The 27,447-nt window shown below is 45.5% G+C and overlaps 3 protein-coding genes across 4 annotated transcripts; 1 reads left to right on the plus strand and 2 right to left on the minus strand.

Annotated features, from left to right (window-relative positions):
* Positions 1-516: 516 nt before the first annotated feature.
* LOC135912952 (glucose-induced degradation protein 4 homolog) lies at positions 517-6,140 on the minus strand. Its single transcript, XM_065445582.1, has 5 exons — positions 5,885-6,140; positions 4,154-4,321; positions 3,544-3,645; positions 2,492-2,622; positions 517-1,657 (listed from the first exon to the last, which is right to left on the minus strand). The coding sequence occupies exons 1-5, from the start codon at positions 6,032-6,034 to the stop codon at positions 1,594-1,596; spliced, it is 615 nt and encodes a 204-aa protein (XP_065301654.1). The 5' UTR covers positions 6,035-6,140; the 3' UTR covers positions 517-1,593.
* Positions 6,141-6,439: 299 nt separating this feature from the next.
* l(2)k14505 (ATP synthase mitochondrial F1 complex assembly factor 2 homolog l(2)k14505) lies at positions 6,440-17,190 on the plus strand. Its single transcript, XM_065445581.1, has 8 exons — positions 6,440-6,675; positions 6,925-6,972; positions 7,071-7,216; positions 8,623-8,720; positions 10,288-10,368; positions 12,289-12,401; positions 13,753-13,868; positions 15,874-17,190. Exons 1-8 carry the CDS (start codon positions 6,585-6,587, stop codon positions 16,045-16,047), a joined length of 867 nt encoding a protein of 288 aa, XP_065301653.1. The 5' UTR covers positions 6,440-6,584; the 3' UTR covers positions 16,048-17,190.
* Positions 17,191-21,226: 4,036 nt separating this feature from the next.
* On the minus strand, positions 21,227-27,023 carry hoip (NHP2-like protein 1 hoip). 2 transcript variants are annotated; one of them, XM_065445455.1, is made up of 5 exons: positions 26,866-27,023; positions 25,881-25,998; positions 24,721-24,824; positions 23,979-24,012; positions 21,227-21,585 (listed from the first exon to the last, which is right to left on the minus strand). In XM_065445455.1, the coding sequence occupies exons 1-5, from the start codon at positions 26,866-26,868 to the stop codon at positions 21,461-21,463; spliced, it is 384 nt and encodes a 127-aa protein (XP_065301527.1). In that variant the 5' UTR covers positions 26,869-27,023; the 3' UTR covers positions 21,227-21,460. The 2 variants fall into 2 exon arrangements, with proteins under 2 accessions (XP_065301527.1, XP_065301526.1); XM_065445454.1 differs by lacking the exon at positions 26,866-27,023 and adding an exon at positions 26,473-26,514.
* Between the last annotated feature and the right edge of the window lie 424 nt (positions 27,024-27,447).

Consider the following 27,447-nt stretch of genomic DNA (forward strand, 5'->3'; position numbering starts at 1 on the left):
GAAGATTGAGCGTTTTGGGATGTGAAGTGGTGATTTTGTCCAAATGAATGTTACCAACACTGTGGAAGAGGGATCATTAAAAAAGAAAGGATAACAATAAATGTAGACGTGCATAAAATTTAAGACTGGGCTGAAATTAAAACTCCGAGCACATAGTGGCTACAGGCATCTTCTGCAGACCTCGTGCACAGCCTTAATTGCTGGATTACTAAGCTGAAGATGCTTTGTTCACTTAAATGCCTTGAGGAGTAAATGCTCCTAGCCTCTCATTCTGGTGACACCTCGCAGGACGTTTCAACTGCAGCAATTAAGTCAAATATTGAAAGTAAAAAAAAAGGTAAAAAAAAGAAAGTAAGACTACAACTTGGTTCTCACTTGGGCGTCAACACTGTAACAGGTGAAGCTGCGCTGATGTTCGAAGTGGAGCACCCTCTAATACGCACACACAGCATACCGCAACTTAACAATTGTAAATGAAAACCGTGGGTGGCTTCCTGCCATCTCTAAACACATCTGTCACAACACAGCCTTCCTTTAATTTTACATGCATACATAACCGGGATGCATACTGCATGCAGTGTCTTTTTTTTTTGTAGAACAGTACATGGCGACATAGCTGATTAAAATGCCAGCATAAATCTGTCAAAAGATAAATGTATGCCATCAGAAAAACAAAAAAAAAACTAGCATGCAAGGCATGTAAAACGAAACAAATCAGCACTGCTCGATCAGTTTGTTTGCAAATAATCTCATTTCGAATTATGCTTCCGTTGTTGTACGATGCAGCAGCGGAACACACACACGCATCATGCATTGATTCCACCCCTCCCCCACCCCAAAGAACTACGATAAAAAATGCCAGGCCCGGGCATCGCGAGGTTAGTTCTCGCCACACGCCTTAAATGTTACTCGGGGTGAACGCGGAAGCACAGAATGCGGTAAGGCTTCGTTAGCCCAACGTATCTTCCTTTCACTAGGAAAAACACCAGTCACAACCAGTGGAACAGAAGGGGGGAAAAAAAAACAAAAATTACTGGTGCAAACCCTTACAATCTCGGCGTTGCCGGTGGCGACGGGACTAGAAGGAAGAAATGCCATCCCCCTGCTTCGAGCGCTCTTTGTTCAGAGAGCAGCGCGCACGTTCAGTTTTGAAGATGGCGGACGCGCGCACACGGTGAATGAAGACGTCTCTTCGGGGGCTCAAGTCCGGTGGTGATGATGATGGCACGGACACACTAAACACACACAGCGCGGCGGCGGCAGCAGTGGACACTTGCGACGGAGCGCACAATTACGAAGCTGTCGTCATCAGCGACCCGCCACGGGCGAACCGCGGACGTATCGGGGTGGCTGGCGACAGACTGAATGCCGGTCGTTCGTCTCTCTCCGATTTGGAGAGCAATGTTGCTGCAGGACGGCGACTCAAGTGACTGCCCTCGCAGACGTATTGGGGCGGCTGGCGACGGACTGAATGCCGGTCAATGCTGCTGCAGGAGGGCGACTCAAGTGACTGCCCTGTCGTGATGCAGGGCACGGGGGTGATGGCGGGAATGGACGCGCCGCCGGTGCCGAGTTTGCAGACGTGCGCTGTCCTCACCGGAATTCGTATATCTGGATGCTGTGCTCCGGCACGTGCCGCAACGTTAGTGACTGGTACCTGCCAAGAAAAGAAACAAAAAATGCATGTTTTTTTTAAATGGTTGCAAGCAGCTGCTGACATTCAAGATATCGAGATACTTTAGTGCATCACAAGGGAAGGAGAGTCTTCACTGTGGTGCACTCGAGAAGCACTTAAGATCACTAAGGTAAAACAATTTCATTCCAGAACTGGTATTCAGGTATGTAACTACATACTTCATACCCCCTAAATTTTCTCATAGATAAACAATATAAATAAGGTTAGAGGCTTATTTGTAGAACAGATGTGCTTAGACACTCCTTCTTTAAGCGCATGATTAAAGTATGGAATTGTTACAGTATGGCTAATGTTGCTTCTTTTCTTTGCTAGGGCGAGTGTCTTGTTTTGTAGCTCGAGGCTTGACAAGTACCTGCATATTTCCATTTATGTAAAATGTTTGACAAAGTGCTACAAAACAATCGTATACACTTGCAAGAGCTGCTGCCTATTCATCATTGCGGATATAAGAATTGCTTAAGCCATGAACATGGCACGCAAACTTTGGCTGAAATTCCGACTGGAATTGCAAGTGTACGGTGGTGCAATGGTTATAATCAGCAAAAGCCACACGGAACTGAAATGATTTGCTGGATGCCTTATCAGATGGTTTGTATGGGTGATCTGCAAGGAAGCACAGGGAGGCAGCAAAAGACAGGGCAGTTCACAACGGATGGATCTGAGAAATAGCTGGAGTGGAGAACGTTGCAGGCGAGGTTCAATACTAATAAGCAAGGTAGTCCGACCACGGACGACTACAGTAGCAGGAAAACATTCATGGCAACAGCAGAGTTGATTTGTTCAATCTGGACATACCATTCAGAGCTTCGATGGTAGTAGTAGCCTTCAATGGTGGCCGACTTTTTCTGGAAGCAGATGTAGTAGAAGCCCGCAAAGGATGCCCCATTGATGTCCTTGATGGTGTGGTCAGGAACCAGAAAGTGTTCCTGCAATGAAAGCACAGTATTGAGTGGTTGTGGGTTTGTCTGCAACAACGCACTTGAATGGCTTCAGGTGCGCCTCCCAGACATTTCCGCCAGGATGCAAACAGTCGAGAGGGAATTATGATGCTATGTCCAGGCAGCCCTTGTTGGAAATGGGAGTTACTCAAAAGTTCACATCGTCATTGTTTAGCATGAGGTACCATTGTGACCAATGATCTTGCCTAGATTTTTGACCCTCATATTTCTTTACTTATTTATAACCTCACTTATTTACACAAACTCAGCCAGTTATCAGAATGTGCACGATTATGTAGCTTACAAGTAATGCCTAACTTAACCCTGTCATGTCCAAACACAACTCTGCACCACCAAAAATGATCACTTGTTCAGTATAATTGTACCAACAGTGACAGTGAGAAGAACTTTATTAAGAGTGTCCTGCAAAAAAGAAAAACAAGGAAATATTATTTGAATAAGGTCTTAATTATTAAATTAGCAACTGGTCTGCTGACATATCTACAACGGGAAAACTTGCTCCAGCATATCAAAAAACGCAACTATAGGCTACGCATTAGGTTCCCTGTGCTTTAGTAAAAATTTCGAGATATCAGATCAGAATAAGATTCTTTGAGTAAAAAGCTTCCGCTAGTCTTGAAACACTTTTGGGAAAGGGGTGCCGGGCCAACTTCATCTGCCCACGAAGCGACAGGCACCAGAAACAGTTGCGATGTCGAGGAAAAAAAAAAAAACCTTCACCAGAAGCCAGTTTTGTGCAGCATGCCACACCATGCTAATGAGAAAGCAGCACCGACAGACCACAAACAGAACACTGTCATCACTTTGTCCCAGCTGGACTACTTACAGGTGACAGGTGTTTAAAATGTACGTGGCGGGGGAAAGACTCGCTATCAGAAAGGCTCTTACCTTCCACCTCATGAAAACGTTTTCGGATGCTTTGAGGCTCGTGTAGTTGAAACTGTCACAGTTGAACGTCTTGGTGTAATCCTCGAATGACCCAAACTTGCTCTGTCAAGAGGGAAACTCTGTCATCACAGCATCCTTGGAAAGAGGACAGCGAGTCAAGCAGAAAAAATGAATCGTGCAAGGTCGGTCTATACATTTTGTGCACTAAAAGGGTTGGTGAAACTTTTTTTTTTTTTAGTTAGCACTCGTGTTGTTTTGTTTGACTCTCTGTCCTGCTTGTTCTGCTCTTTTATCCTTCACAACGTTACGCCAACTGACATGCACTTCTGACGTGTATTATCCAGCCCTCAAGAGAAAATTATATGTTAGAATTTGTCACTTAAAAAAAAAAATGTTCTGTTGCAGTGAACGTGTCGTCTATGCTACCACATCTTCGTAACTTTGCACCTTTTACCTAAGTTTACTGACTACTGCTGTCATGACCAACCTATACAGGTAAGTTTCAGCTCATCAGCCCACTTTTGAAATAATGTAAGAACAAATAGACTAGTTACGCATGCACACACACACACACATGCACAAATTTACAGTAGCCGTATAACGTATGTACCCAGTGTTTCTTGTCGACTTCCTCGTCGGCATCCCATTTCCTCGTGAGAAATGGGTACTTCCCGCTGATGATCTCTCCATCGAAAAATGTGGTGAGCGTCGGGTACTCCTCCGTGAGGCCCTTGATCTTCAGGTAGCCGCACAAATAGGAGTTTGCTTCGTCCACGTGCTGCACCAGGCAGAGGAATGCCAATGTAATGCCAGGAGCAATCAAGTCTAAAGAACATCACGACACGGTCATGGCGCCAGCTGCGCACAACATTAAGCTGTTGCACCCTCAACTGCAGGTTGTTCTGCAAATAATCCTTGGGGACACTGATACTTGGATGACATGCATGGCAAACAGCTTGCCACAGCCTTTCTGCACATTTAGAAGCCACCAGGCTTGATACAATGCTGCAAAGGTGGTTGGGGCCAAATTCTTACGGGGATGCACCGATATCTGCTTTATTCTCTCAATCGTACAAATGTAGATCTGCAAGCCATTTGTTATGTATACGTGTCATTCTATCGAACTTTGTATGACAACTTACATACGAGTGGCTGAAACTCGAGAAAAGCCAGCACAGACACAAGCCGTGCTGGCATCAATGGGAAAGCATTGCTCTCCAGTGCATTATTAAAATAAAAAAAATAAAGAAAGAAAAGTAAGCCTCCATGTCCTCACTAGCTGTGGATGGAATGCTTATGATGACGCAAGGATGATGACGATGCTTCATCTGCCCCGTGCTAGCGCGTCATGACGCCGTCAGGGGTGCTACGCAGTTAAAGAAATGCGCAATCACCACGTTCGCGTTTTATGAGCGAAGACGTGCACTTTAACCTTGCATGCGAAAACGCGTTATCTCGCCAAAAAAAAAAGGAGTCGCGCCACTTTTCCCGGGCAGAGATACCTTTCCGCGTGAATCTCGGCGTGATGGCAAGGGCGTGCCAGACTGACAGCGGCGTACGGAATGACAAATTTAGCGTTCACGGCAACGCAGACCTGAATCTCGGGAGTAACACAAACGACGCGTAACTCAAGTGCTGCAGGTACGTACACGCTACCTCACACCGATGGTTCGCTTGCTCAGTTTGGGGGCTGCGTTTCACTGCGTCCTCGGAAACTCTGGCAAAAAGCCTTCGGGCATACTTGAATTGCGTCCACGTCCCCGGGGAAAGCACTGCGCAACCGTTATTTCCTTTTCTGTATTTTTTTTTTGTCTCCGGCCTAATCCACCGACCTCACACAACGGAGCGGGCGACCCTTCGACGCGACGCAATCTCGGATTTTGCGCCGATTGCGCGAAGGCCCACTTTTATCGTGCGCTCGGCCACTTAACCGCCAAAAAAGACTTGCGCACGGCGACAGCATATCTGCGAGACAACGGCAGGTGCCAACGTCCCGAAATGGCTCTCCGAGGGTTCTACGCTTCTTCGAACGGCGACAACCTGGCGCATCACGCGAGCACAACAGCGGTGTTGCAACAGGCAGGGGGTAGCGTGTGCCAGCGGGCGAGATCGCCACCACGGCAACGCACACCAAGCACGAATTCGGGCGCACCACCTAGGTGACCCCCCCGCGCTGTCAAGTCGGCTAGCCGATCGCGAAAGCCGAAACCGTAGCGATCGTCTGCGATCGGGCATCGGGAAAGGCCGGTGCCCCACGGGGTACCAGCGCGCACGTAAACGAGCCTAACTGCACCCGAACGCAATGAAAGAACCGGGTCCGTCGGACCAATGGCCCGCTCACCTGAAGCACAACTTCGACGTCGTAGCTGTTGCCTTTGCTCTTCTGTTGGCCCTGGAACCGGGAGCCGTTGTAGAGCAGCGACCTGGTGACGCCAGGTTGCTGCGCGTTGGCCGGCAAGGGTGGCACGATCTCCGTCGTTCTCACGGGCATGGCTGACGGCTCGCTGCTCGGCGGCGGCACTCACCGCAACGACAGGTGACCCGAACCCCTCTGTGGCCTCAGCAGCGAGCAGCCATGTTGAAGGCCCCTCTCGTGTGACGTCGACAAAAGCGCGTGAAAAAACGCGCCTCCCGATTGGTCGGAGGACACGGGGACGCGATTACGTAAGCGCACGCGTAGACGGGCCGCCGTGTGCCAGATTCTTGTCATAAATAGTGGTACGCGTTCTCGAATTTTCCAGCAAGTTGTCGCAAACATTTGTTGGCTGCTGCTGTACCTCGACGTGAAGCTCCCGCTGCGAGAAAGTTCAGGATTTTTTTTTTAGAATTGCTGGTTTACGGAATATAATTACGGAATAAAATTCAGATATGCCCGGCTTATCGCTACACGCGTAAATGAGAAAGTTGTCGGTGCTCTCCGCCTGAGGGTGATTTTTTTCTCTCAGCGCGTGGGTGAATGGCGGCTACGACTGCCGGTTTTCAATTCAAGCGTGGTTAGTTTCCGACTTGTGGAGAAAGAAATTACAAGACACTGTCAAAAAATGTTCTGGTATACGTGTAAAATAGGTCGTGCTCTATTAGTTGCTCGAGCCGTTGTGATCTCCGGTCGTCATTCGAAGAGGTTCTACCCAGGTAATCTACCACAATTCACGTTTTGTGATGCGTTACGACGAGACGATCAACGATGCGATGTGTAACAAAAAGTTTTGTCCTCTTGTCTCAAACTTGGGCAGCTAAGTGCTGGAAAAGACGATTGTTTTTCTGGTTACATGCGCTCGTTTTCGCTGTTTCATCACTGTCATCAACTCTGAGTAGCAGCGTTGCATTGTACAGAAACAGGGTAAATTAATCACCTGGCGTAATATATTTTCTTTAACACAGCCAAGAAGAAACGGTTTTACAAAGAAGTCAGCATAGTACGATCTGGGGGTGAGTTTGATTTTACAAGCGCACACAAGTCGCCCAACACAGTTTTTTTTTTGTTGTTGTTGTGCCACAGATAAGTTTCGCTTTTGACCGGCTTACAGATCAATTCGAGGTCTGCCTCGACCAGAGGAAGCTCAAGACGCCCCTGGGAAAACTGCTGCTCGTTCCAAACGAGGCGTTGGCGGTTGCTGTGGCAACTGAATGGGACTGCCAGCAGACAGAAATCAACCCCACCGAAATGCACCTGGTCAGTCACTGAAGGCTGCTCACTTCTTTCATACATTGGACTTGGAAAGATAGGTAGATGTGTGTGTGTGTGTGTGTGTGTGTGTGAGAGAGAGAGAATGAATGAATGAATGAAGAGGGAAAGGAGTTGGCCTGTAGGGCGTCTCTAGCCTGCCACTCCACACCGAGGTATGGGGAGAGGTAGGTGGCAATGGTACATGAACTATATATATGCACATTGTCCAAATAGCACTGTAGCACATTTTGCACATTCACACGACACATGTTCTAAAGATGAGCGTCTAAGTCCGTCTCACATAGAAAGTCGCATAGTGATATTGCGCATTGGGCTTGGTTGACATTAGTGTCATTGTTTGTTGGTTTATTATGATATATATATATATATATATATATATATATATATATATATATATATATATATATATATATATATATACATACATACATACATACATACATACATACATACATACATACATACATACATACATACATACATAGGTCTCCCACCTTAAATGGGCAGAAGTCCAGGCGGTCTAAAGTGTCCTTTGCTGTGCCTTGTACTGGGGGCACACGCAAGGTACCTTATTTGCATGTAAATAATGCGGCTGCAAGTGTAAGCCAAGGGAGGACTTCTGGTCCCTCTCTCTCCCCCCCCCCCACAAAAATATATATATTAAGATCATATGTGTCACGAAACTCAAATATAATGTGAGGTGCGTTATTACGCGGGTAGTTCTGGGTAAAAAAAACTCGTTATATTAACTTGTGCAAATATAGTACGCAAGTTTTATCTCTGGAGTCTGCTCTTATTGGAAGTTTCTTCAGAACTGTTGAAGGGGAACGGGCGACCCTTTCACATGTGATAATATACAGGATCCTCAAAGTTAAACTATCAGTAATTTTAATGAAAAGGCTATGATAGCTATGCAAGTGCTGCTTGCACTGGTGGTTTATGTGCTGTAGCATACACAATTTTCGTGATCAAGTGGAAAAAGCAAGTATATAATTAACTTGTAGAATTTTGTAATTAGGGCATACTAAAAACTTGAAGACAATTAATTGTATTAAAAGACAACTCCATTTCACTCAACATTTCTAAGGTATCTGTGTTCTGAGATACTCATAGTCAAGTTTAATGCTCAGTACATTAAGTTGACATTGAGAGGCAGGAGTTTTTATACAAAAATTAACCCCTCCCCTTCTTGGGAAAATGAAAACCTTATACCTATGGTAGTCTCCATCTCACACTCTCTGCACTGTACAAACTATATTAACAAAATCAGAACTAACAAGGAAAAAATAAAGAAATATAGATGACCCTGACTGCCATATCTTTCAGTGACTGAACAGGCATCAAATGTTGTGCTGTCTTTCCTGACAGTTTTGTTTCTTTTCGCTCCTTAGACTGGCCTTTGCAACACGGTCGTGGACAACCCCTCCAAAAAGACAAAGGAAGATATGGCGTCCGATATACTGGAGTTCCTGGAATCGGACACTCTTTGGTTAGGTTTACTCTGCAGCAGGGCTTAATCTGGGTCTTTCCGGGCTGCTCTCTTCATGCACGTTTTGTGTGAAAGTCGCCGCTTGCTCCAGTATGTAGTTTTTAACTTTTATGACTTGCTGTCTTCTATCGACGGTTGCAAACTGTACCTCTGCTATAGGTTACCCTTCTCATTTGGGACTCCAACTGTTCCAAAACCCACAGCTGTGCTTTACAGTAGCTGGCTTTTGTATATCAGCATTATAAAATCACACGAGACGCCTGTACAGACCTTTAAAATTCATGAAAAAAAAAGGTAAAGGGCATACATTTTATTAAATATCAAACAACGTAAGCTGCTGTGTTTGGGCATGGTGGTATGTAGTTGTGTATAACCTTTTAGCAGGATATTTGCTTGTGCAGGTAAAATAGGTCAGCTTAGCTCAGTTCCATGAACTCTTGCACCATCAGTACTTATTTTATCTGTGAGAAGTAGAACAGTGCTTTCATCATTTGCAGCGTAGTTGCTTCAGATGAAAATTTTTCTGCTCCGTCCTGAATCCAATTTCAGTAGCAATAGCCTAACTGAAAAGTGCCTATGCACATTTCTTTCTTCTCCTATTATTGGCTGCGCATTTTGATGGACTGAGGCAAATTGTTTGTTTGTTTGCTTACTTATACTGCTGGCGCCTGTGGAAGGCCGTTACAGGAGTGTAAACATACAGAACAACTGGCAAAGATTGCACGTGCATCATTTCATAGCTTACAAAGTGTTGCATTGATGACGCTTCGCATATCAGGCATATGACATAAACGAATGCAACACAAAACAATTAGTGCAAGCACTGCTCAGTGTAATAGAATAATTAGCTCAAATAACTGTTATACGAGAATAAACAAATGATTAAGCAATTAAGGGATGTAATTAACTAAAAAATCAGGAAGCATTTTCCATTCCCTAGTGGAAAAAGACTATTTAAAAGTGTCATTGCATGCTATGCTGGTGGTGACTGAAGCACTCATTTGGTCAAAATTGGAAGAAGAGACGTCAAATGTATTAAATCTTGCATAAGCAAGTACACCAGGTATACATGACTCCGCAAATTTTGAAAGGATGGAGCAGTGCCAAAATCTCTCACTGTCATGGGGAAACACAGCCCCTGCTGTGTTTCGCCCCCCATACAGGCAGCGTTGCCATTTCACTGCGGCAAAACAGACATTTCTGCAGAGTATCGCTGCTAATGACCCATGTGTTCGATTTGCTTTACGTGAAACAGGTCATGTAGTGCACTCCAAGCGTGGCATGCGCTGTGAAATGCCACCCCCATGTGAAACTTTAGCACGAATAAGCCAGTGGTTTAGTTAGGAGAATCGTGTATACCGCGAGGTCTCATTTGTAAGTGTGGTTTAGCATGTGCCCGTTCACACTGTACGTAATCGAGAATATGATTAGTAGATTTCTGGTTACACTTGATACGTTGCCCATTTCTTTTTATTTAGTTATTTCCTCCCCACGAGGTTGATGTACCGACTGCAAGCTTACTGTTTGTGCGGCAACTTTGTCTGACGGATTATCACGACGCTTGCAGCTATCGAATGCAGGAGCCTGACGAGCTTGTCACCTTGCAAAAGGAGAAGTGGGATCCCTTATTGCGATGGTACGAAGACAGGTGAGTTGGCGCACTTTATGGCCAATGGCTTATTAAAGGTGCATACTCGCTGTGGTTGCTCAGTGGCTATGGCGTTAGACTGTTGAGCACGAGGTCGCGGAATCATATCCCGGCCACGGCAGCCGCATTTCGATGGAGGTGAAATGCGAAAACACCCGTGTACTTAGATTTAGGTGCATGTTAAAGAAGCCCAGGTGGTCGAAATTTTCTGAGTCCTCCACTACGGCTTGCCTTATAATCAGAAAGTGGTTTTGGCACGTAAAACCCCATAATTTAATTTTAATTAAAGCTGCAAATGGGTTGGAGTGCATACAGCAGGCATTACCAAATCCTGACTGGAATCTTGCCACTGCCGCTGAAAAGAAAAGTGTAACATCATTGCAGTCTACTGGTGCTAACATACGGGGCAGAAACTTTGAGGTTAACATAGAAGCCCGACAAGTTAAGGACTGTGCAGAAAGTGATGGAACGAAAAATATTAGGCATAACATTAAGAGACAGGACAACAGCAGTGTGGAAGGGAGAGCAAACAGCGATAGCTAATATTCTAGTTGACATTAAGAGAAAGAAATGGAGCTGGACAGGCCATGTAATGCCTAGGGCAGATAACCGGTGGACCATTAGAGTTACAGAATGGGACGCAAAGTGAAGGGAAGCCAAGAGAAGGGAAGCGCAGTCGAGGACAGCAGAAAATTGAGTGGGGTGATGAAATTAGGAAATTTGCAGGTGCAAGTTGGAGTCGGCTAGTGCAAGAGAAGGGTAATCGGAGATCACTGGGAGAGGCTTTCGTCCTGCAGTGGACATAAAAATAGGTCGATAATGATGATGATGAAGGAGAAGCATTAACGTGAGCTGCATTAGTAAGTTACATTTCTTAAATAGCAAAATGGCTGCTCTAGCTGTAAGAGGAGGCATAGTAAGCCGGAAAAAGTGCAAAAGCTAAACATGAGTGACAACCATTCCCAAAGTTTATGCATCAGCTTTCTCTGACGTCATGGTTTTCAACGGCATCAGTCTAGGTAGAACTAATTGTTCATTGCTAAAAGAAGTACTACAATGCTTTATAAAGGAATAAAAGACTCAGTCTATTGGGTTTCTTTATCTTTTCCTGCATCAAAACGACCAAAAAACAAGAAAATGTACTGTACAAAGGCGGACCTCACATGAAAATACCTTTCGTTATATCCGATGTTTGTTGTAAGCATATATTTGCCACACACTGATATCGGCAAGAAGCGCCTTACATTTATTTCATTACATCCGATAATTCATTACAACTGTGTTCGTTATATCAAGATTTGGCTGTCCTTTGAGATTCGTGATGTGATGCTGACATACTGGTGCGGAGGTTTTAGCATGAAACTTAAGGTAGTGGGATTTGGTCTTCACTCACCACTTAATACTTATCGGTATTTTTCTATCCTAACTGATTTACTGTCGCTTTTTCGTGTCCTATTTGGGACAATAAGTCAGTTTAGGCTCGTAAACTGTCCTTTTGAATCTCTATTTTCATTTGGTACACAGGGAAAATGGCGATGATTATTGGAGGAAATGAAAGCCGCACTTCCTTCGAATTTCACGCTGACTCAGTTTCAGCGTGGAATTCGGCTGATACCACAGCCCACCAATTTCTGGTTGAAAATGTGAGTAAGGAGAGATATCTCTCTAAGCCTGCTATGTATAAAACCGAGTATAGAGCGGGAACATTAAGCTAGTGTCGGCACCATTCTTTCGATTTGTGTCTCCTTTGGCTTACCAATCTTCCGTTCAAGGTAAGAGTAGCTGTTTTGCTAATCGATCCAGCTTAACTTAATTTTTCTCTTTATTGTTCCTTTAAATTATGGATGCCAATCATTCTATATTGTATCTACATCTTTGTGTGTTACTGGCAACTCTTTCCGACGTTTACCTTTCTCACAGGTTCAATGTGAAGCTGGAGGCAAAGAGCGACCTGGCGGTGTCAACGCTCCCTCAAGAAGTGTGCGATGTTGCCTTCAAGCACCTGATGTCGTATTCATTGTGGGGGCTGACAGGTAAGACATCAAGCAGGGCTTCCTTTCAATGCGAAAGCATTACATGCCCCGTTACGCATAAATCCATTGGCATCGGCGTGACCGAAGGATAGTACCAAAAATGGCCGAAGGCGCAAGGAGTAAAGAAAACACACTCGGTCTGACATCAAATTTCTCAGGGAGGTTCCTGTGCACAAAGTAATCAATGGCTTTGAAAAGAAACTTCGGAAAATTCGTTCTGGGTAGGAATTGAACCCGGGTCTCCGGGGTGCGAAATGAGCACGGTTTCCAGATGTCATGGCGGCTCCACGTTTCTAGCTGACTGAAGGTGCGGCCTAGTGTGTGTGTCATTAGGCACGTGACGGCTCAGCCAATAGGGAGGAGGTGGCGCCATGTCATGAGTGTATAACATGAGCACGTTCATGGTGTTCCGAGGTCTGCAAATGGCACAATGCTTTTGCATTCGCACGCATAAGCAGTCTTAAGTGGCCCTGTCGAATATTTTTTTTTGTTTATATTGTGTGATGGGACTGGTTTTGTTATGGAGTTTCGTTCACATTATAGCCTAGCACAATAACGTTCAACCTGATCTCACGGCGAATTTTACTGTGCCATTGCTGGCTGCAAAGATTGCCAGTGATGTTTTAGTCCTTGGTAAGCTGAATCACAAACACAGCTAGAAGCTGACGGATTTATTTTTATTTCTCTTGTGGATGTTTGTGACTGACTGGCTAAACTGTTTTTTGAAGACTAGAAACAGCAGACAAAGGATGAAGGATGGTGCAAGACAACACAGGCGCCTGCTCACAACTGAAATGTTATTGGGAAAAAGTGTCATGTATATATACAAGAAGAACACGCATGTGCCAGGCAATTAGAAAAAAAAAATAAACGAATTGTGGGCAATTAATCATCCATCAAGGTGCAAAGCCTTTGATTGACATTATACTTATACTCGTATCTGCGTTTTTCTTTATATGGTATGCCTCGATGGCCAGTTGCGCATGGCTTTGTTTACTGTGGTAGTCTTCCAAAAATGTACATGAAAAGGCTCTGGGCAAAATGTGTGCAACAACCCCGCCTTCTCCCCTCCCCACCCCCTGCCCCCAGGATTTTTTACGAATTTTAATGTTTACAGGTTGGTAGGTACGTCGCTGTGTCTGCGTCACTGTCATTGTTGACCGACTGTGCAAAGTATCCACCCGAGCTTTCAGTTTCAGTTTATTATGCTTTAAATACAATGCATTGGTAAGATACAATATACAGACGAGGGTCCCAAAGTCAAAGAATGCAACGGCACCCTCGGTTAATATTAACAATGTAGAGATGTATTAAAGAAGAGCGAGCTACACAATTGCTCACAATCTTTCAGGCATTCAATATGGTGCGGAAAGCCTCAAGTCTTTGATCCTTTTCCAAGCTGCCTTGGCCCAGCACCTCAGTGTAGAGCAAGCTGTCATGCTGGGAAGGCTGGAGAGCGAGTTTCAGGTGTGTTCCTCCTTCCTGTTTACTTATTTGTTTTGTGGGGTGTTTGCTGCAGTGTATGTACTTTTCAAGTTGCAATGGATGAAATGCAAACAGCTGAACACGCACCCAAAGTGTCACTGAAGGTACAGCACATGCTGTTGGCCAGTCATGACCTGACGCAGGCGCGCACGTCCGGTTTGCCCGCACGGTGCAAGCATGCTCGCCCAGCTGCGATAGTTTTGCTCCTGTTTTGTTCGATTTTAGTTTCCTTGCTTTAAAGTAAAGGAAAGCAGAAGCAAAACTATCGCAGTAGGTCGAGTAGCCGCGTGCCCTCCGAGCAAACCGGATTTTCACATGACTGTCTCTGTTGATGACTGGCCGACGGCACGCACACTACCTTCAGTTATGCTTTGTGTGCACGTTCGGCTGCTTGTTTTTGATTTCACATTGGCAGCACAAACACAGTGCTAAAGGGCGTGCCTCAGGAGGTCTTCACTTGGAAAACCTTCTCGTCCGCAAAACATTTTTGCACGCCTGCTTTTGTACAGTACGGTCCACTTGAAGGAACACCAGTTTAGTATCCAATTTTACATAACTTCAGTATGCTGGCGCCATTTAAAAAGATAGCACCATATGTGATGCCATTACGTAGGCATCAGTTAATTAGAGGTCACTGCAGACGTTTTCCTGTTTGATCTGAATAGCAATTGATGCTGGTATTCTGATTAGGTGTTCCCTTTAAGAGTTGACCATTCTGTACACCTAAATTGAGATAATATGCTATTCTAGCTTAACCAAAAGTGCCAACCTACTTTTTTTTCCACAGTTATAAACGATACGTACAAGTGGATGTAAGGGAGGTGTAATCGTGATTGTTACAAGTATACTTGAGGTCTAGTGCAGTACGATTTTCCCAGATGTCGCCGCTTACCCTGCCTTACAGATTTTGCCCTGTGCATTGAAACGTTGCAGCCGGCTGTTGAGTAGGTGGCTTATTGCTCACTAACTGAATGTCATCGCAGCCACTGAGGCAAGCATGTGTGTATGCAAATAATTAAGGGAAATTCACTGGCAGTCCCAGGTACCATTCAGTAGCGAATTGAATGAGCCATTGTTGGAGATAAGCCTCTGACAACTTCCAGATAAAGGTTATGTACTGTTGCAAGAACATTGGTAGGGGAGCGGGTATGTATATCCAAAAACTTTGGTTAACGATTCAAATCATATTTCTATTCGAAATGCTGAACATTTATTGACTTGTTTTCAAATAATCAGCGCCAACATGTGAGCACTCTAAGAAAGGGGGAGAAAAGAAGCCAAACGAGCAAGCAGGTTCATTTTTCCTTGTTCCCGTCCTTGAGTACCCATATCTAATGCGTAGCCCAAGCTTTTATGCCCCTGTGGGCATTGATCTCCAAGCAATGTTCCTGCTTAATGCTTTATTACAGCAGTGCTCGAATGCCACCAATGTGATGTTATAATCAAATGGTTAGGGGTCTGGCTAGTCTGTTTGCATTCTAGCGCGGAGCTTTTTATATACAATGCTCTCGGCAGTACTCAGCTATGCTCGCGAAGCTGCCACCTTGTGAACCATGCGTTTTTAGTTTGGTTTTACAACAGTTAGGAGACGGTGACAAAACAGCTCCTGTACACTAGTCACTTCGATTTCAGTGCCTATCGTTCTGATATCTTTGTTCTTGGTTGAAATTCACAAAGCTTTGAAGTAAAGCTTTGCAGAACTCTATGCAGTGAAAGAAGTGTCATTAAAAAAAAAGTATTTGATTCGTATTGAAATTGGTTTTAAAGGTTGCCATTTGCACACCCCTAAGCATTCGTAAAGGCCAGTTTTCCAGCACAGCTTCTGTGAAACTAAGGCCTAAGTTTGAGTCTGTTTGTCTTTTATCTTTTCTTAACGTTCCTTGAATGCTGTGATGTTTCTCAGAGTTCTGTGAAACGTGGTGGTAGTGTTTATTCGTGCGCACTTCTTTTCCGAAAATAAGTTTTTGCTTTACTGTGCGCATTGCAGACGAGTCGCTGGGGCAGAGTGGAGTGGGCCCACGACCTTGACCGAGAGCAAGTTCTCAGCCGAGTGGCAGCGGCAGTGCTCTTTGTGCAGCTTACGTCGGAGTCGTCCAGCATTGTTTCCAAGTCGAGCGCAGCAAAAACAGCGCATCAATCATCCGCAGGCTCGGAGAGGTGAACGGCCAACAGCACGATAGGTTCTCCTTCGCCAACTTCCGAGTGGTTCTTCGTAGTGGTGCGTGAACTTGTTGAATAGATCTACGTGCTGTCTGTTGCGAAAGTTTCCGAGCCAAAGTGCTCGCAACCAGTTTGGACATTGTGCCGTGTGTAGGCATCGCGATCGGCGGTTGATTGATTGGCTGATGGGCGTGTCTCAAAGGAACACTCGGGCGAAAGGAAGATGCCACAAGCTTCGGATTAACTTTGATCTCCCGAAGGTGCTCGGCGTGCATTCAGAGCAATGCACACGAGCGTTCTTGCACCCCGAACAAGCCAGAATGTTGCTGGGAATCAGACCCACAACCTTTTTCTTAGTAGCAGAACGTTGTGGCCCTTGAAGCAGGTGTGCTTTCAGGTAATGGCTCAGTTAGTGCCTGTGCTATATTACTATTAGCATTAATTCAAAGGTGACAAGGTTGAAAACAACTACGGAATGGGTTGTTGGATTTCCAAGTTTGCCTATATTTGTAACAGAGGCCTAATTGAGGCTCCAAAGCGTGCATTTGGAACTCTACTCTGCTCTATATGTAGCAGGCAACGCAGTGAAAGCTACGCTCGTAGTGTGTTCATAGAAGTCTTACTCTACGTGTTTCCCAGTGCAGTTGTTTCTTGATAGTGCGATGCTTCAAACGAAATAAGTACTTCATATATTAAAGATGCAACTTGTTAATGTTAGGTTATGCCAAGGCATGTGTTATTTGTGCAGTTTTGTGCTTTCGTTATGCGACTGTTATGTTCGGTTGCAAGCGCAAGCCCTGGGCTGCAGCCACGGGTCACAGAAACATGTCGCTATGCTCGCTTGGTGTTTAATAGGTTCATATCTGTGATGCTTTCCAGGTAATAACGAAGTCATAGTTTACTATGTAAAATTGTGACACTTATTCTTATATCGAAGCGTATGATGCATACCTATCTTCATCCTTCATGTGACACACTGTTTGTTGGTCGAGAATTCGAGTAGTGAGAGAAGTCTACCTTTGTTAGCATTGCCTGCTATGTACGAGACGAAGTACAAGCAACCGGCTACAGAATGATTGCATGTCTCACTCCCGAGGAATTGAGTGCGACAGTGTCATGATCAATTTTTACTTTTGCGTTTCAATTTATTCTTATAGTGGGTGATCCTAGATCCCAAGAGACATCTCTACCCTGAAATCGTTCAAGCAATAGCTACACAGCTACGTAGCACAGTGTTCCGAGCTTGGCAGCAAGGGATTCAGCCTGGGAACTTTTGCGGCAGCATGTCTTGCAAACTTTGATTCAGGTTAGGAGAAGAAACACAAAATGAATGAATGGCCATTGAAGCCACACAATGTAGTCATGTTGGTGACCTCGAAAATAACGAAAGATTGTGACAGATGCAGCATCACAAATCTCTTTGTTAGAATTTTCACTGATAATCGTGACTGATCGATAAAATTATTAAAAAGGTCACATTTACCATGAAAATACCTTCATTATATCCGGTATTTGTTATATACGTATATCCGTTACATGCTGATACGTTTTTATGATTTGCTTGCACCATTGCACCCTCTGAACAACGTCGTTCGTTCCAAATGGTGCAGGAGAGGTGCAGGGCTAGTTCACGATTTCACTGCACCCTCCCTGCTGACTTGGTGCAGATGTGCAAATGTAAAGCAGCAATGCAGCATGCACGCTTATGTGTGTCTGCTGTATGCGGGGTGTGTTGTCTACATTTGTTTTTGCATACGTGTGTACTAGCACGTAGTGTATTTACCATAGCCCCCAATTCAGCTTTTTGTGCTGATGAATGCGATGCTATTTTGGATTAAACATACCTATGTGTTAGCGCTGGTGGTTTTCTTGCGATTTTATTGTCCTGCAACGTTGAGAAAAATGTTAAAGAAATTACCCGCATGTTGGCCAGTGAAGACATAAATTCAGTCCAATATATATGTTCCCTCTGTATTCATGGTAGAGCGGAGGATTGTTCCTAAATACAAGGGGTTAGCAGTTAAATTGAAAAAGGGGTCAAGACACGATCATCCAACTATTCTCAGCTCATCATTGTAATTCAGGGTACAGTGGTAATGTGGTTGGGTATAGTTGGGAGCAAAAGTCTAGAGACCACATGCAATGACAAAAGTTTGTGAAACTTTTTCTAGTACAGCCCTGCAATGTGGAATTGTCTTGATGCATTACATTGCTATACATAGGCTGTACCGCTCGATTTCAGCCTGCATGCCTAGGCTGTAAAGAAAAAGAAATGTCTCGCGGCATCTATGGTTTTAAGATTTTTACTTTTGACTGCAGAGAAAAACTGGGTTCGCAATGCACATTTTAACCCGAGGTTTCAGTTTGAAGCCGTTACCTCCAATCCCCTCCCACAAATGGCGACCACCATTTTGGCATGTCTTATGTGATGTCGAGAAGTGCAGGGCCAGTGTTGTGCTGTCCGCTCTGAAATATTTAAAAACCATGTGCGGACCGCGCCAAGAAAGGTGCATGCCCATTGCTGTGCAAGTGCTTCAGCAGAAACCATTGACCAAGAAGTATGCGGGAAAACGAAACGACACGTATACTGTGCACATATGTAGCGTCTAGAACGCAGTGACCATAGGTACGTTTGATTTGCCCGCACCACTGAACCACTTCACGTCGGGGCACGAGAATTTCGTCAATTCTGCAGCTATACTTCAGTAGTACAAGCACAATGCAGCATCCAGAACAAATTCCGATTGCAGTGCGGTGCAGGCCTCATGCGCTGACCGCCTAATGTGCGCTGTCCACTTAAGTTTGAGAAGTCTCGAATTGCAGGTATGGCCGGATTCCGAGGCGTAAACACACTCCATGTTGTGCACACAGCCAGGCCCACGCAAGCGAAGTTTCAACGGCACCCAAGCTTGTGTGTCGTCTCCTGCACATGCGCACCAAGTTGGCACCGTCGGTAGGGAGGGTGCAGACAAATTTCGAAGCAGACCTGCTCCATTTGACATTAACAGTATGGTGTAAAGGGCACCATTGCTGCACCGACGAAATGAATGGCAGGGTGCACCATCTTCTGAACGAGCCGTGATGGTGCAGGCAAATTAAACAGACTTCAGAATGTGCCTCTGCTGCTCAGAAGCATGGCCTTTGGGATCAGTCTCTGTTACTCTGAAGGAGAGGTCGCTGGGGATGTAATAGGTTATGTACAAAACCCGATGTCTAAGATGCGTTTCCGGCTCCCGCCCTCGTGCAGCCATCAAAAGCCTAGCCTGCTTACCCATGGGGCACCATCACTGGGGCATAGATTTGGACACCACCTATCGACCATGTAGAACGCACTTCGTTTACTCTTCTGGTAGTGTTGTTAAACTGCGTTATATTTAAAAAAAATGTCTACTCCATTAAATGTGATTGAATTCTGTCGGATTGCTGCGAGATTAACATGCAACGTATAATTCAAGCTTGAAAATTTGGTTTCACGGCAAGAAACATGTAGAATTATAGCTTATCATGGCAAGGACAGGAGAGACATCAAAACTACATTCATAGCTCAACGTTTTTGGAGCAAGGTGTGCCTCGACGATATGCAACTGGCTTAGCGAGCGCTTCATTTGCATAGGTTTGGATATACTGCCGAGGCAGGAATGCACGTGCGTGAACTGCCACACACTGAACAAGCCAGGTAGAGGTACGTGCCAGCCCCCGCCCGCGCATAACCTCTGCGCTAGCCGCTTGGCCGTCGATCACAAGTGAGAGCTATCCAAGCAGTGTGTGTTGCAATCCATCTGTTGGTCGTCATTCGTGTCATGGACCCGGAGCTTGAGGAGTGGTTGCGCTGGATGAGCGAGATGGGCTTTGACCCATATAGCGACACACCTTTTTGCAATCCACGCCACGCCGACGACGGCAGCAACGATTCGCCACCACCAGACTCACCGAATTCCCCTGACGGCCCCGACCACGACGATCACCGGTAAGCGTAAATACAGAAATTGACTTTCTCTATTAGATACGCGTCTGTCTTCTTGGAGCTGTCTAGCTTGTAACAGGAAAAACAAAAACACGTTCAAGTTGTACAGTATGCTCTCCTTACTATTCAAATCCTGGCGCTGATAGGATACCACTAGTCCGATGCGCTGCAGCCACTCTGCTCGTCTGCTGCCTTGCAGAGGGACATGATGTCGCAACTTGACATATTTCCAGTTGCTACGCCTGCAGCCCACAACGCAACAATGGTGATTCATTGTGCTCACGAAAAAAGAGAGCGACACAGACAGCGGAGCTCGCGTCAAAGATGAAGCACGTTGTAACACAAGCAGACGACGTTGTGTGCTGGAAGTGCTTAAGTGTACTGAAAAATTGTTGTTGTGCATTCTCTTCGTTACTTTCTTCTTGTAAAAACAAATTAAATTAACTAACATTCCAACTATACTATGAACATCATTTGTTTACCATAAAGTTGGAAACATTATAGATCACGCACCCTGGGCAGCCAATCGGATAGCTCGCGTGACCCCACTGACGTCAATTGGGTGATTTACGTCATGTGGGTAGGGGCAGCTTAAAATTCCGCTGAGCAGTGTGCTGCGATCGGCAACGATGTGCATTTTTAAAACCTTACAATGAATTACACGGAGGACTTAGATGCACCAATGAATGATCAGAAGGACCTACTCCAACGACTCAGCATATTTGTAGAAAATCATCAAAATCGTTTCAGGGTCCCTTTTTAACTGCGTCTAAAGTGGTAAAAAATTATTGCGAAGGCCATTATGCAAGAGCCGAGCTGTAATGTTCCACAATGTGCACGTCCGAGGATGCCACTTTCCAACCACATAAGTACAAGTTCTTATCCTCTGCATGGCTCGTAGAAAATAGCTTAATCTAGCAGACTTAAATCTTAAAATTAAATTCTGGGGTCTTGTGTGCCAAAACCACGATTTGATTATGAGGCATGCTGTGGAGAGGGACTCTGGATGAATTTTTACCTCCTGGAGTTCTTTTAATTTGCACCCAGTGCACGGTACACAGGTGTTCTTGCATTTCACCCCCATTGAAATGTGGCCACCGTGGCTAGGATTCGATCCCGCACCCTTGGACTTTGTAGCGCTATGCCATAGTCACTACGGTGGGTAAAGACAAATCTTGAAGGCAATGCTAGGCAGTAAAGCAAGACACGTACAACCTGGAGTGTGGTACATGTTTATTTGTAGACCTCCCGGTCACTTGTGGAATAAAAAGAATAAACAGGGCTTTAACAAAACGTGGCTCATAGGAGCACTGTCTCAAACCACACAGCAATGAGCAAAACGTAACAGTGTGGATAATGTACAAAAAGCGAGAGCACGCTTCAGCTATGAAAAAAAAAAAAGCTTAAGGATGAGGTGCAGAGAAGTTCATTTCTGTCTCATTCTTTTCACTTAGACGAGCAGCTTTTCAATCTCTTGCTGGAGACTCTGTATTTGAGGCTTCAGCTGCGACCCCTCGTTGACTGTGACCGAACACGCGACGACTGGCCGAGAAACTCCGCATGCTCGTCCCAGGGCTGTGAAGAGGAAAGGAAAGCAGGTTGAAACGAACACCCATGGATGAATGGAAAAATATGAAGAACACCTCTTATGAGTAACAGTGCGGTAAGGCACCACTACGTATCTGGTCCCAAAAGATGGCAGAGGCTAGACAGTTGGGCGAGTTGGTACGGTAACATGATTTTGGCTTCTAGCGCGAAGTGAAACACGGACACAGAAAGGAGCAGACAGGACAGAATAGGACAGCGCTCGTCCTGTCTGCTCCTTTCTGTGTCCGTGTGTTTCGCTTCGCGCTAGAAGCCAAATACATGGCAGAGGCCCCAAATGATGAGCACAATCTAAAATCACGCTGACATCACTGCAGCCAAAGAAGTTTGTTCAAGGTAGCCCTAACCTGTTTGAACTTTGTCTACAGTAGTACAGAGGCAAAAATAAAGTCAACAAACGACATAAACAACAACACACTTGCATTGACACCCCTAGTGGGACATGCAAGTGGTTCAAAGAAACAAATGCATTTGGAATTTGCCCAAAATTAACAGGGATTCCCTTGTAAATGTGGCCTCTACCTGTACAACATGGAATATGCATTCAAAATCGTCAATTGCCATGGGAGGCTATTGCTTGTTGCCATTTCTCAATGAAATATACTGTATTTACACGATTGTAAGTTGATCACTTCAAAATTTGAAAATCCGAAGTTGGGGGGTCGACTTACAATCAAAACCAAAACATGGCACCGCCAAAAAAGCGAGACCAACGGGAGCTGCAACATAGTTACAATTTTATGTTGGCTTTATGGCCCTACCCATAGCTTTTTGCTATCCTGCATGTTTTTTCGCTTTTCGGAATGGTTTTTCAACATTTTTGAGTTTTACAGTGCACAACACTCATGGGGGGGCGGAGGGTGTCGATAGTTGATGGAAGCGCCGCTGTTCCATTCGCAGCGGCACCGTCGGAACAGCAGTGCTTGCGGGGAGTATCGGTAGTTCATGGAATAGCAGACACCGCTCGCGGGTTTCCATTTCCCTGTTGCGCTTAGCTTTCTCTATAGTTTGACAGAAGGCATTGGTTTGACATGTTCCACTTGACTGCCGGCTGCGTGCTACTTCTATGCTTCCTCAGTCGTCATGAGTGCTCCAGGCCCACTAATCATTCGGCACTTGATCACAGCAGCGTTCAAGAGGGCTGCCATCCTTTACACCGAAGAAACAAATCACTGCGCAGCGGGCCGCAAGTTTGATGTTTCTGAATGGGCGGCACGAGAGTGGCGACTGCAGCGAAGCGAAATTTTCACCTGTGACGGCAAGTGAGGAATTTCCCACGTGCCGAAGTCTGGACGTTTTCCGGAGCCGTAGGCTAAGCTTGCGGCGTACGTCACTGAAATGCATGATCGGTCCCTGCCACTGAAGTGCGACATGATCATGAAACAAGCCCGGATCTTCACCTTTTAAGGACCTGCTCCGCCACGAGTACGAGTGGCTGGTGCCATAAGACAGCGAAATTACGCCAAACGGACCTGTCAAAAGAGCCTCCCTGACGGCTGCGTGTGGTTGGGTGCATTCGGCGTGGACTGCTGTTCGACAAGATGTGGTGCGGTCGTTTGCCAAATGTGAAATTTCGCGGGACGACGACGCGCCGTGGGACCGTAGCAACGATGACGATGGCAGCACTAGTGAAGACGAGTAGTCCAGTGACCATGTCAGCTACTAATAAATTTTCGTTATCGAATACGCCCTCGGGTACACTCTCTCTTTTTTTTTTCCCTGTCAAGAGGTACGGGTGGGGGGTCGACTTAGAATTGTGTAAATACGGTAGATTGCAGCATTTTGCATCCACAATTTGGCTATGGCAGGTGCTATAACCACTTGGTGTTAACATGCTCTCACACTTCAGTAGACTAGTATATTTGCATGCCGCCCTCATTGAAACGCAGCAGTCACGGCTGGGAATTGAGCACGCAACCTCATAGTACCCAGCGGGAACAACACTGTAAACAAAGGGCTGAAGCGGTAGCTGCTATTGTGCAAGTAAAAAATGAAGGAGAACACTGTACAACCTTGTACATTTAGCGCGACAAAAATAAGGGGGATCTGAGGGGCTTGGTTTATTAGACACAACCATATAAATAAACGAACGAAGCCAGGGAAGTGCAGTGCTTATTCGAAATTCACCAGCTGCCCTTGGAATCGAGTCAAGAATCACTGCTGACCGGATTGCCCGACAATTCATATTGTTTCACTATGTGAAGAAGTGGAAAACAGCTGGAGAGAAAGAGAAAGGCTCACATGATAACTAGTAACCCAGTTACTTGTCACTGTTACTTAAAGTAAAAGTCCTGCAAAGTATGCTGTAGGGCTAAATGGTGCATGGCTGTCAATGTTTGTGGCAGAATGAAAGTACTACTCACCGTGCTTAGACCGCACGAACACATATGGCACATTCTGCAAGGAGAAACAGACAATGCAATTAGCATGGAAACACACACACAGTGAAATGTAGACTACATCCATCTCCGCACATTCGCTGTTGGGGGAAGTGCCAAGTGTGCACTTTATTTAGGTCTGTCCAATTTCGTTGCATATTCTGCACTTGCCTCAGGGAGTACAGTGCTTTTGTCCTTGATCTGACAGTGTAGGGAATGTCACCTGCATTCTGCTCCTTGATATGATGTTGCGCAGGAACCAGTCATGCCCGAGTTTTAGGTGCTCTCGCACTTGCTGATCTGGGAGCACAGGCTGTGCAGACGTGCAAGCTCTCTGTAGCAGACGACATGTGCTTTTTCGTGCTCTTCAATTAAAGCGGTCTGTCCAGCGGACGGAATGAGCCGATTAAGGCACGAGCCTAGAAGGTTGCGTGGTGACAGGTTTGTAAAGGTTTATAGTGTGCTAACAACTTATGTCCATTTGAGCTGTTTCCCGTCTGCTGCCATTGTAACCATCGCCATACAGTTTTAGAGTGACAAGGGAAAAGAAATTTGCTTTGCACTGCTGCATGCATCCATGATAGATGCTGCTTTCGCAGCAGATGAAGCATCTCAACTGTCACTGCACTTTCATCTTCAACTCACGCTAGTGTCACTGCTCTTGCACAATGTGAACTCGCTATCGCAAACTAGCACACATTACTGCATGATGCAAAGTAAACCCTACCTTGTCTTCACACAGAAGTGGCAGGTGTAAAACGATTTCCAGGGGCGTTGCATCAGCAGCCATGACAATGATTTCGGCGAGACCACGGTTCAAAGCCTTCGTGGCTGAAAAATAGGCATATACAAGAGCGTGTGTAACTATCAACTTCATCTCGTGACGTTGGACTGCTATCAAGATCTGGTGGTTCTAAGGCATGTATTGTGTTTCCTTGTGATATCACTGTTTGAACTGTAACACACCAAGTAGCCATTACCAACTTAAATCATTATAGAAATTGCTAGTGTGAAGGTCGACCCCATGTTCACTACTAATCAGAACACTTGTGACATGATACATGCTGTTCTGCCTTTGGACAGTGCTGTATGCCATGTCTAATCCAGTGAATCGGCCTTGAAGACAAGCATTGCTATAGCTTTGAAGATCCTGTCAACTTAATTTCCCTCTTCATTTCTCTCTATCAATTTAAGAAGTAGTATGTTTATTGCACAAATAGGTAAAAGTTTAGGCTGGTTGCATACCTTCATTCATAAGGTCACTTCAAATAATGTGGGGCTTTGTGCAGCTTAGAAAACACCCTAATCACCTGCACTGACACATCTATAAACTGGAAGGTTCAAGGTCCGAACGACATTGCACAAAATGCTTTTCCTCAGAAATGCAACGTACAGTTTTGAAAAAAAAAAAACAAAATGGGCTAGGGGGGCTGCCACCATTCAAAAGTTGTGTTTCAGGGATCACCGACAGGAACTGATTTCGCAATGCCACAGTAGATAAAATGGAAGGTGTCTATCAACATTAACAGAACAAAAGTAACCCACTTTATGAAAGTAAAACTGGCGTCGACCCGACGAAGCTACAAAGGCAACCCGTACGGGTTGCTCAGAAAGCTTTGCAGTTGAATACAAATTCATCCTGCCCCGGGGATCCGAAACCGGGGCTACCGCCTTTCCCTCCACCTCGCGGGCTTACGCAGAACCACCGTGCGCAGAACTGATTTGCCATAACCCAATTTATGAGTTAACTTTCAGAAAGCAGCACCAATGCTCAAAACCATTTAGTTCACGGGGGGCTAGAACTTTTTCGAAAACGAAATTGATGCCTCCAACAGGCAAGCAACAACCGCGCGACAGTTTCCGAACAGACGGTCAACCAGCTCTCACCTTCGTTCGCGCCTTTTCTCATCTGCTTGTAGTTGGTGGCCTGTTGAACGATGTTCAGGATCTTCGCCGTCAGCTCAGGATCGGCCAGCGGGTAAGCCTTTGGGTTGACTTCGTCGGCCTTGGGGTTAGATTGCAAAGGGCGAGCGAAAATAATGTTGAAGCAAATCAAAGAAGCCGTTGAAATATCATGCGTTCTATCAAGTGGTCTGTGTGCACTAGTTATGTCTAGAAGCCGCCATTATCTGTAGAGGCTTTATGTCGCGATTCAGTGGTTAATTAGGCAGAACAGGGGGGCGGGGGTGGCGGGATCACCGCCACTACTCGGTTGATTGGTGCCTTGTGTTGTTATGGCTCAACACGCGGGGGACCGGCCCTACTACGTGGGCCAAAATGCCGCGACATATAGGAAGGGGCAACCGGTGGCAAGAACCAGAATGGTGTAGCCGAAATATCGGAAACCAAAGCAGGAACTGCATATAATGCGCTACACTTCTGCGCCTTGAAGGTACCCATATGAGCGGTCATTACGTTTCAAAGTATGACGTCGCGATTTCTTACTTCATTTAAGGATAACAGAGTTGTGCTGACTCACACCACTAAGCCGCTCGAGTAAGACCATAGCGCCCGGTTCGTCGTACGACGGCACTCAACAGGTAGAGCCCAATACTGCATCGCACTGAAATACGTGAGTGGCGCCAAAGCACACGCGGCACATGTCACGGCACCGCTACAGCGACTTGACGTTTAGCGTCAGCAAAAGCTCTAGCACGCCGTGAAGTCGCAGCAGATCGAGACTACACAAGAGAGAACAAAAGTTGCAACGAAGGCGGCTTCACGCGTCACTGTTGCAGCTTCGTTTTAGCAACAAATTAAAACGCTACGAGCAACCGGCGCCCTACGGCAATGCGCTTGTAGGCTTACGGCCGCGGACACCGGAATTTCGTGCAGTTAGCGCAACTGCGAGCGTGGTCCGCTGAGAGCTCACCATTTTGGAAGTTCGCTGTGGTCGCGAGCCGTCTGTTTCGAACGGCAGAATTTAAAGTGAACGCTAAAATGGGAAATACTTCGATCACCGTCTCGTGGTTGCCGGTAGCACCCACGTGTTGTTTGTTAGCGTCGCGATCGTAGCGCCGCGCCCTCTCCTAACGGCGAATCCGGAAACTATGTGTTCTCGGTGGCCAGATTTCTGCAGGTTGCTGCTATGCTTGGCTATGCTTTCTGAAGTTTTGGAAATTGATCTCGAAGGCCATACTTTTGTATACTGCGAAGCTGAAAACGATCATGTTAAGCACATGGCGCTCACGACGTATTCTGTCGAGATGCAACGATCAGCGACCGCTGCCTCAGAGTAACAAAAACTGATCTTGAAGGCGATGTTTCTGCAAACTGTTTGCGCCAGAAAAACCGAAAGACACCTTAACCGCCATGTTTTGGATGCCATCTGCAACTTTTTGCGTCTGTAGCCAACGTTATTCTCGTAGAAAAAAAAAGAAAGTAAAGAGAAGCATGTGTTTCAAAATTTATAGTTTCATACAACAATTATTATATGAAACTCTATGCCAAAATT

The sequence above is a fragment of the Dermacentor albipictus genome, chromosome 8, assembly GCF_038994185.2.
Source record: "Dermacentor albipictus isolate Rhodes 1998 colony chromosome 8, USDA_Dalb.pri_finalv2, whole genome shotgun sequence".
In the NCBI taxonomy this organism is placed as follows: domain Eukaryota; kingdom Metazoa; phylum Arthropoda; class Arachnida; order Ixodida; family Ixodidae; genus Dermacentor; species Dermacentor albipictus.